Source organism: Falco rusticolus, unplaced genomic scaffold, assembly GCF_015220075.1.
Source record: "Falco rusticolus isolate bFalRus1 unplaced genomic scaffold, bFalRus1.pri scaffold_84_arrow_ctg1, whole genome shotgun sequence".
In the NCBI taxonomy this organism is placed as follows: Eukaryota; Metazoa; Chordata; class Aves; order Falconiformes; family Falconidae; genus Falco; species Falco rusticolus.
In genome coordinates, this window is record NW_023618246.1 from 4,839 (window position 1) to 15,657 (window position 10,819).

A 10,819-nucleotide genomic window follows, 5' to 3' on the forward strand; every position below is an offset into this window, starting at 1 on the left:
TGGGGAAGCAAATAAAGGAGCTGTAGGATGTGAAGAACAGCAGCTCAGCAGAGGTTAAAGGGGAGTTAGAAGCAGCAGGTCCTACTCACTGCTCTCTGTTGAAGAGTTTGGGTGGGACTTGCCGAGATTTGTGGGTTTGAAGGCTATTCTGGAAGAAAGAAGTTTGTGGAGTGTCTCACACACATCACACTCACTGGGCAGCCCTCAGCCACACAGGCAGCATGTTACAAGGTACCATGCACTTACATACAACTCTAGGAATGCTGACAGTTTGCGTTAGCACACAAAGTACGTGTTTCAATGAACAATTGCCAAAAACCAAGTTCTAATTTTTTCTGGCCCTAAGCAGCATGTTAAGTTTTCAGCTATTCACCTAGCATTACTAGAATATTTTTTTTTACTTACTATTTGTAACTCTAATCTTGAGCATGTCACAAGACAACACATAGACAAACAAGACACAGAGACCTATGTCAGTTGTTATGTTCTAGGAAATCCCCAAATGTTAAGACACCCTAAATGAAGTTTTCAGCTTCCCAGATCTTAAGACAATCAAATATTCAAAACAAAGAATAAATATAAATACCTTTTCTGTTGTGCAGAAGTCCTTGTCCACCTGTGTGAGAAGTCGAGGTGTTAGGGAGTCTCACTGACAGAAGATCCAGTTGAGGGCCCCGAGGGTCCCCAGGCCCCTGGATTCCAGCACCGGCGGAGAGTTCTCCTGCCTGGCTCGCCAAATTGATGCCAAAATGGCACACAGAGTAACTGCTCACAGACCAGTTTTGTCTTTAAGCAGCAAAGGTATTTTTTCGTGCAATGTCAGGGAGCTAGCTGACTTGCACTGGACAAACTAGCTCCCAAGTTTTCAGTGAAAAGTTACTTTTATACAGTTTTCCTGAGATGTTACACAACATCTTTACATACATATTTTTGATTTGGACACCCAGTCATTCCATTCATAATAGGGGGGATCTAGGTGGAATAGACCTTTCCATTTTCTTTCTCCAACGATTTCCTGACTTGATGGTCTCCTTCCCTCCTTCAGGTGCCACCTTTTCTTTTCTAGTTATTCAGACTAGATTCCTTTCTCAACACAAACAGAGCATTGCCATTTATTTATTTATTTATTAAGACCTTGTGCTACTTCACAGGTGCAGCAGCTGTTTCTTGGCTTTCTCCACACCCTGGGCTGGGCCCCTGATGGTCATGGTGTCACTGCCAGAGCCCTTGGTGGGGAAGTAGATGGACTCCACCACACTCTCCACGATGGAGCAGACAAAGCGGCCTTTGGCACCAATGAGGGAATTGTGCAGTTTGGAAGGAAGAAGACCTCCACCTCTGTGCTGTTGGCCTAAGGGAGGACAGTACCAGCCTCTTGAGTCAAGCTGCAGAAATGTGTTTGCACCCACTCTGCTTACTCTAACTCCCACCTTGCTAGGAGCTTTATAGATCTGGAAGAATGCCTGAGCAGAGGACTTGGAGACTGGCTACTCCTGACAGGAGCAGTCACAAACTTCGGTTTACGAGTCAAGAACAGACAGACACATTTGTCTCCTCCCTGCCCTCACCCATTACAACCACGTCTGTATCTGTGTCTTCTAGCAAGATTTTCAAGTCCCTCAACCGCAAAAGGCCAGTTGCTTCACTTACCAGCTCCTTCTGGATGGCAAGAATCCTGTGGCGAGCAGCCTCACAGTTTGCTCTCTTGCCTGTGATAACAATCGTCTCCGAGTTGCTGTTCTTTGCTGCGAGATCAATTTTGGTGTTGCTTTCTTTACGGATCTGCCACAAAGGAAAAAAAAAAATCTCAGAAGTGTCCCATTCAGAAGAAAAAGCCCTTGCAGGCTATATTTGACATCACCAATGAGCAGGAGAGAGCATCCAGTGGGATTTTGCTGCAGGCAGTGATCATCACAAGCACTTGAGTTAGGAACAATCTCTCACCTTCTTGATGTTCACCCTTCTTTCGCTACGATGTTCTTGTGGAACTGTTTGCAGATGGGGACAGAAATAGAAAAGCTGTTTTCAACCTAAGGGAGAAAGGAAGGGAGAACTGAAGATTACACTGTCGTGGCAAGGGAGGCCCGACTTCAGGAGCTCTGATAAACGAGCTTTTGAAAACAGGCTTAGACCCAAGGAAGTTCTCTATACGAGGGACTTTTGTAAGACTAAACAAAGGCAAGGACGTTCCCCTATAGCCTTCCCATAACAGGTACTACCCCCTGCCTCCATTCAGCCAAAACAGCGTCGACAGCTCCCTCCTCTTGAGGTGTTTTAGCTCTACCCAAGCCAGTAGAGCTCTGCTTTGCCCCAGGGTTATCCAGGCACGTAGGAGGGAAGAGCAGGCAGAAGACCTCCTTACCAGGCCTGCCACCATCTTTTGCATGTACTCGGTGCACTTCTCCACCTCGTTTTTGGGACCTCGGAGTTGGACGATGTCACTCTTGTGTGCAGGGTCTGGGAAGTTGATGATAACCTGCAGGAGCGGTCATTTATAGTTAGCTCAAGCAAAAGCAAGAACCCTGGTGTCAGACACATGCAAAGGTTGGGGGGATCCTACACATGACCTTTTCCCATTCAGAAAAGGGGAACCGTGTTAGCGGCCTCTGGCTAAAAGAACTATCTTCTCAGACACTTGCGCTACAGAGCCACTAAAGTTACGACTTCTGTGACGACAGGCCTACTACCCATGTAGGAAAGAACCCCTCTGGATTCCTCCTCTCCTACAAAGCCTTACCTCTGGGAATTGCTCCCGGATTTCCCAGACCCGCTCAGCCTTCTGCCCAGTGATGGTCCGGTGGAATTTCTGCTCAACGATTAGGTCCGCAGCGTGTTCATTTTCCTGATGGGAACAGAGGGCACACTGAGTGTTCAGCCGGAGAGCCATCTACTTTGACTTAGCGGTTTGCTGCCCGACGGTTTACTTGCCAGCACTGTCCCTCTTTTCTCCAGACAAAATTCACTCTGCGTTGACAGAGAAAGGCTACCCGAGGGAACAGGGGAAGCCATTTGTGAAGAGGAACTTGCACTTGTCATGAGATCCAAGTGCTCCGTGGGCAAGGGGCACACACTCGCACCAGAAGGTTACAAGGGAACACGAGAGCGCAAACCCTGCAGTCTCCCAAACATCACGTCCTACCCACTCACCATACGGGAAGCGAGTTCCAGCAGCTCTTTCTTGGCCTGTGGGACCCCCTGTGGGTCTCCTTCAATTCTGATCGGGTTGCTCTTCTCGTTGTCCGGGGGAATGCGCACAGACACCTTGTACAGATCCTTCATCCTGTTAACTTCGAGGCAAGGACTGTGGTGACGCCGTCTGCTAGGCAAAGACCTGGAAGCAAGGCACCTTGATTATCACTGCTCAGAGGCTGTTGAAGAAGTAAAGCCGCCTCTGGGAAGGGCTCAGCGGGGTAGGGTTGAGACAGGGGAAATTGCCTCTTCCCCCTGGAGTTCACTGAGAGCAGACCTGTGCCACACGAGAGCCTGTCCAAGTAAATACCGTGGCATCTACAGAGCCCATTGTTCCCTTGTCAGAGCGAGGCGTGTTTCTTCCCCAAACAGTATCACATTTAGAGCAGAGGACAATCGTTCCTTTCTACCCCAAACTCTTGGCTGGGGTCACGTTGCAGTGCTATCAAACTAGCAGACCGCAACAAGGCTTTACCGTTGGCCATATTCTACTGCCGGTGCTGTAGCACCTTCCTCCAGAGGCCAGACCACACTGCTCCTCCTCCAGCTGACACCCTCTCCCACAAGCCACAGGGCTATTTAACCCCTTAGCGGGAACCAGCTACACCTGCACATCGTCCATGTCAATCAACCCACTGCCTCTGAGGCAAGGCCACAGCTGCATGTTATCAATGCTAATCAACCCACCACCTTCATTCCTCTACAGGGAGAAGCTCACCAAGCACATTTCCACCACCCACAGCTGGCTGCTAAAATGTCATTCGCACAGAGCAACGTGTGGAAAAAAAAAATAATAAATTCCTCCAGGACACATCAAAGTAATTCCACTACTGTTCAGGCTCCCAAGGTACTTTCACCCGTTAAAGCCATCGCAAGGCCTCACGGCCCATTTCTCTCCTTGTACCACCACCACTCCAGAAAAGCAGAGGAAATGTGATGGAGACAGCACACTGGGTGAGCTACAGAGCCCCTGATACCATCTACTAAACACGAAGAGTGTGAGCATGGGAAGGACTAGAAAGGCACTCCACTTACCGTTTAGCTGCTTTCTTGCCAATGAGGTGTCGGTGGAATTGGTGGTCAGCCTTGATTATTGCGTAATCCGTCCCGTGGATCTAAAAAGAATTATATTTTTTATATCTATCTATATATGTATGTATGTACATTATTTTATATTATAATATATAAGGCCAGGTAGGACAGGCCACCGCTTCTGTCTCGTGCCCGAAGTAACTGCCTACTGCCAGTATTGGCACTGACTCACCAGCGGTCAGCTACAAGCACTTCTGCTCTTAAGCAGAGCACAAGCATTCCTCTGCTTTGAGAAGAGAGCATTGTGCTCATGAAACATTGAAAAGACTGACTTACATGCCTCTCCAGCTATAACAAAGAGAATCCTTCCTTCTCTGCACCAAAAAAATTAATGCTGACTTTTCAAGAATGCTATGGATGAGTTTCATAACCAAGGGGTGTCATCCACCTGCCACACAATTTGTCTTCTGCAACCTCGATTAAGCATGCCAAGACATCCTATGGATGTGACAAACACCTCATCACCTCTGCTCTGTTGCCCCTTCTTCCCCCAGTTTCTTACTGGAACTAGTAACTCCAGCTCACCAGTTCCTTGACCATGGCTTCAATCTGTTCCTGAGCCACATGCACATCTTCTGTAGGTCCTTCCAAAGTGATGTTATCCTCTCCTCCAGTGAATTTGATGTGAACCTTGAGGTGAAAGACAATGAATCTCTTAAGAATTTGCCAAGATCCAAGCCAGGCCAATGCTCTTGGTCAGGCCTACACCATCGATCCCTGCCACTAAGAGATGTGCTCCTTCCCAAAAAGCCCAAACAAAATCCCCACAATTTTACGAGTCAGTAACTTAACGATTTCGGCCATATGGCAGTGCCTAGAGCCCAAGGCTCTGGTGCTGTCCCAGTTTCTGCAAGGGCTTTGGAGAAGTTTACTCATCTAGCCTTTATCTAGATACCGTCTAACTCACCAGGGAGAAGCCTCGCTGCACTCGCCATTTCCAGGTATCCTACTACATCAGTTCTCAAAACAGCACCACATAAAGCTTCCTTGGAAGGGCTCAACCCATGACAATAACATAGGATGAGCAGTGTTTGCAGCAGTAAAAGAGAGGGTTCCCTTGAACAGCAAAGATCTGTGTCATTTCCCCCTGGGTTTACCCACGCTAGAAGACACCTCTCTCTTCCGTGACGAGTGATCTGGACTAAACCTTTTTCTACGCCGGGGGTGCTAAGCTAACCAGCTCATCCATACCTTTGGCATCTGCTGAGTTATTTTGGCCAGGTTCTGTCCTTTCTTTCCAATAATGAAACGATGAAGCCAAGAGGGGGCAGAGACCGAGGAGACGGTAAAACTGTTGGCCTGAGAGACAGAAAAACAGAGAAGCTGTTTGATGGACAAACTGGAAGAGGCCTTCACAACAATTCAGTTCCAATTCCCATGCTGCACCTCCGGTATTGACTTCTAAGCTGCACCTCTAATGGCCCAAGAGAGAGCACCCCCGCTACACCTGTCAGTGCTCACAAATGTATCTTCATGGGACCTTCAAAGGAGGCCTAGCCCATCTTGTCAGTACCTTTGCATAGACTTCAGTCAATGCTTGCCCAAGTTTCTCAGGCTCGCCTCGCAGTATCAGCGTCTCCGAGCTACTGTCAGTGGGTGGGATCTCGACAGAGACTCCAGTCTTCTCCAAGATCTCCTGCAGGGAATTCCCCTTGGGGCCGATGACATACTTGTGCTGGGACTTCTTCACCTCCACTGCAAGAGTAGTAGTCTTCTTTTTCTGTAGGGGCAGAGACACTGAGGCATCAATCACAAGGGGGCGGGGAAGGACAAGAGCGACAGGAAGAGGCACAAGATGCAGTCAAACTCTGCACCCAGCAAAGAGCAAAGCCAAGCTGAGCACAGTGGCTCGGCAGTACCCTAGCACCCCTTGGACCCCTGCCTACAGAAAGCCTTGTGCTCAAAAATTCACAGGGCAAGTACAAAACTAGCATGCTGGGTCAAGCTCCCTGGGACACGGCATGCAAGAGACCACACACACACACACACAGGCATGTCGTTGTCGTCGTCCCCGTCCCCCCGTTGGACAACAGGGTTCAACTCCCAGCCGTCTCCCAGGCAGTGCTGTGATGCAACACTGTGCAGGCTATAAGCCGATTGTTGAAATCCAGACCGGTACAAATACAGACCTAACCACGAGGAGAAACAGCCCAGCAACCCACAACAAGGATATTCACAGCAGCGTTGGCTGTGGGAAATAAACTGGAGTGACATTCACTCTTCAGCAACTTCTGCTTATGTAGCAGCTTTGATACTGTCAGCTGGCCACCACTGTAGACTTCACACTTCTTTCCTTCCTTAGTAGCCCCGGTGTGAACAAGAGCCAGGGGAGCTCTTGGTGGCCTGCTAATTCCCACGATACAGAAAAGCCAGAAATCTGTCACCTCCCGGATAGTATCAGCCCAGCTCCCACTCTGCCGAGTGAGGAAACGGTAGGATTCGGGGTCATGTACTGCAAGGGCTGCTGAGCCAGATGCAACCGAGGGATGCACAAAAGTAGAACAAGAAGGGAAGAGTGCCTAGGAGCGGGTGCCAGGGGAAGGTGGGAAGCTTTATGGACCATCCGTACCTTCTCCTCATAGATCTTCTTAACGCGAGCCACAGCCTGGGCTAGTTGCTCCTTTTCTCCGGTGAAGACTATCTCGGTCTTGTTGACACTGGGTGGAGGAATGTTGATGCGCGTCCCTGTGTCCTGCATGAGCTCCCTCACCAGCTTGTTGTAAGGGCCAGCAATGAAAGGGTGGTACACTTTCTCCACGTCCAGCCGCTCCACGGCACGCTTATCCTGGAAGAGCCCACAACAGACCTTGGTGGGAACTGCCCTCTGTATTACAGTCTCTGCCAGGCACAGCTAAGCTCCCAGGGGTGTCCTGCCTGACACTCTGGCCCAAGCAACCTTCTCAGTTTGCGGGCTTGTAGATCTCCACCTCTTTCAATCTACAAATACGGTTGCTGCTGCTGCTCCTTGTTTACGATATTCACCCCTGTGATCTCCTGCCTTATCCCAGCTGGCACCTAAGACGCGTCACTTCAACTATCAAATGCTTGTTTGGGCTTCAGAGATGGACAAAACGCAGCACAAGAAGTTTCAGGACCTGGCAGCGGTGCTCATACAGCCGGCGAGTGGCACAGTATACGTCTCCGTTCAGGCTAACGTTAGCCACTGACTGTAGCCACGGTGGCTACAAACTCCGACTATACCGTGGGGAAGCAAAATGGCTGACCAGCTAATGCCATGAGAGAGATCACAGTACTGAGGTACCTGCTCAGCGGAGATAAGCAGGATCTCGTGCCGGGCCTTCTCAATCCCTTCTTTAGTGCCGCTGATCTTGATCTGGTTGCTGGGGTCATCTGGGCGGGGGATCTGCATTTTGGTTGCAGTTTTGAGCTTCAGGTCCTGCAGCTTCTCACCCTTCTTTCCAATGACAAAACGGTGGTGCTCCTTGGGGATGGCAACTGTCGCTGAAGCCTGCAGCAGAAGAACCAAGCATCTGTGAAAAGCCTTGCCTGCACTGGCAGATCCACAGGAACAGAGCCAGGGAAAGCAAGGTAGACGCTGCTCAGCGTACTGCTCCTCAGAGCAAACACAACGCCTTCCCAGCACATTCTGTCTGAGGGCTGACACTGTACCAGTTGATCTACAGTGCCTCTATGCCAGGAGTATAAACCCCACCTTTCCCTCAAAACCCTTCTGTTTGCACAGGAGCAGTACCCTGAATTAGCAAAGGCCTTCCGACACAGACGAGCAGGTGCCTCTCCTCCAGTGTAAGACACCAGACAACAACTGAGATGGCAGCGCACAGCTGGAGTTTATCTGAACTCTGACATCTGCTGCCAAGGCTACAGAGAACAAGACATACAGTATGACTCCTAGGAAAGAGAAATTCAACACCAGAAACCTACTGCAGGAGGCAGGCAGCTAGCACATGCTTACCGCTACTTAAGTGCTAAGGTGTCTTCAAGTGTAGCACATGCGGCTCCTGGGACTGCTTCTGGAAGGCCCCACATGCAAAAGGGGTCCTTCTCAGTCTACCATTAAAGGGCTGCTCTATACAAGGGCTTCCCGACTTCTTCCCTTCTCATTGAGTTTTTGCAGGTCTGGTAGCTGATGACTGCTATCGTGCTCCTGATCCCTCTGATTAGGTAACCACTAACAGCAATCAGACAATGAAAATGCAAGCTATAATGGAAAAATAAAAGGTGAAGAAAAGATCACTCGGTGTGACTTTTCAGCTCTGTGTTCCTGTCCTGAAGCCAGCCAAGCCTAAGAGAAGCTGGAATACAGACACACCTTCCAGACCTGGGGCCAGGGCAGTAGGAGGTATATTTGAGAACAGTGGCTCATGGATCTGTGGCGGCACAACCTGAACTGTTTTTTCAGATGCACATTGTGGATGTAGGGTTTCGTTCCTTTCTCTGTCCTCTGGCAGGGTATGACACAAGGGCTGAACAGCACTAAGCAGACATGGTATTAACATCGCATTACCTACCTTTGGCATTATACTTTAAAACACACTGCAACACCTGGCTGCGATACATCCTAACAAGAGCTACCACCTTGACTATGAGCTCAAGAACCTTAAGGGAAGAGATCAAAACCTAGAGGACTGAAGCAACCGAAACAACAGGGTTGTGGCTCCTTACCAGTGTGCCTTGAGTTACACAAGGCAGAACCCTGACCCGAAGCTTTTGGCAGGACTTCCTTTTCTCTACTTTTCTTTCTCCCAGCCTTCCACGTTCTCCTCTGAAGGACTTCAGGAAAAGCACCGTCCCGTTCTCACACACTACTAGCTTTGTGTGTGAGGCTCCTGCACCAGCACCTCAGCACAAAGTCACTGGTTGCAACTCAAATGTTCCAGAGATGGCAGACTCCACGCTTCATGCAACACCACGGCCTGTAATTAACTTGGAACCCTATTTGAAGCCTCATTCCCATTCCAAATTGCCAATTGGGTGCTTTGAAAACGTATGGCGAAGCTGAATTAGTCACGTAACAGCATACCTCTTTGTCTTACAAGCACACGGGCCCAAGGGTCTCAAAGCATTTGCGAGTCTTGGGGAAGAGCAAAGACGAAGGCAGAAACAGTTAGATGCCCTCTCCTAGTCTGCAGTCGAGCGACAATCTGCTTCCGAGCCTTCGTGACTGCTTCCGCCTTGCCAGAGACCACGATCGAAAGGCCCTGGTCCTTTGCGAGAGACAGCTCCAGGTGAGCTCCCGTCTTCCGCATGATGTCAAGGCAGATCTTGGCCGGCTCGCCTTCTCCAAACTGATTCATGTCCTTGTATTTCCTCTCCTCCAGTGGCACATGGAACACCTGCTCAGCCACGGGACAGACAAAAGCAGGGCACAGCAAGGTGCCAGTGTGCTTTTGATTATCAGTGTCTCCCTCTCTTACTGCCATACAGGAGGACTTCACTGGTGTACTAAGTTCCCAGATTTAGGCGACCCATCAGCCTTTCCAGTGGAGACACCAGCTGCAGTACGAGGGCACGGCAGCAGGCAGTGTGTCCCAAACTGAGTGCTCTCCTAAAGAACATGCTGTTGGGGGGGGGGGAGGGGCGGAGAGGAGGGGGAACACTTCAATGCATTAGCACTCGCTCCTTGAATTCTGCAATCCTCCCTTCAGGCCTGTTCCAGCTATCTGTGGAACAGGGATGCAGAGCTTCTTCTGGGCAGTTTTTCAACACATCCCTCCCCCTCCGGAGCAGTCCTAGCATTCAGCTGCGGTCTTCCTTGTGCCTCAGGGCAAAGTACAGCAAAGAGGCAGTTACTCTGACACACTAAGGGATTTCATACTCCAGGGAAAGCTTCACTTCACCTACTTTTTGGAGGGATGAAAAGGAGGGACATAAGACACCCACTCCCACCAACCTGCGTGATGACAGAAGCCTTTATTGGCTGCACCTGTTCTGATTCTTTGGCCACCCAGAAGTTTACATCTCAATCCTTCACGGCTTTGGAATCATCTCGCACGTCGTAACCTATTACGCAGGCAAAAAAGAACCATTCGGCTACATAGGAATAGTCTGAGCTATACTATCGATTGGATTCCTGGGCTTTGTCGTATGAGCCCACCACATATTCACTGTCGGAATAGACGTAGACAGCCGAGCATACTTCATCTCCGCCACTATAATCATCGCCATCCCACCCGGCATTCAGGTATTCAGCTGACTAGCCACACTACACGGAGGCACCATCAAATGAGATCCACCGATACTGTGAGCCTTGGGCTTCATCTTCCTCTTCACAATTGGAGGACTAACAGGTATCGTACTAGCAAACTCCTCATTAGACATTGCCTTACACGACACATACTATGTAGTCGCCCACTTTCATTACGTCCTCTCAAGGGGAGCTGTATTTGCCATCCTCGCTGGATTTACCCACCGATTCCCACTATTTACTGGATACACCCTCCACCCCACATGATCTAAAACCCACTTTGGAATTATATTCACAGGCGTAAACCTAACATTCTTCCCCCAACACTTCCTAGGTCTAGCCTAGCCGGCATACCACAACGTTACTCAGACT

General features: G+C 49.6%; 1 protein-coding gene across 1 annotated transcript; it reads right to left on the bottom strand.

The window, feature by feature from the left end:
• Nucleotides 1–1,130: 1,130 nt before the first annotated feature.
• On the bottom strand, nucleotides 1,131–10,581 carry LOC119142213 (vigilin-like). The gene is given in 17 exon segments (XM_037374938.1): nucleotides 1,131–1,327; nucleotides 1,330–1,351; nucleotides 1,651–1,782; nucleotides 1,945–1,958; nucleotides 1,961–2,030; nucleotides 2,363–2,476; nucleotides 2,738–2,842; nucleotides 3,148–3,287; nucleotides 4,205–4,304; nucleotides 4,807–4,911; nucleotides 5,473–5,580; nucleotides 5,795–6,001; nucleotides 6,851–7,066; nucleotides 7,544–7,788; nucleotides 8,772–8,859; nucleotides 9,399–9,596; nucleotides 10,480–10,581. Coding segments are annotated over 17 exon segments (2,148 nt in total). The 3' UTR covers nucleotides 1,131–1,145.
• Between the last annotated feature and the right edge of the window lie 238 nt (nucleotides 10,582–10,819).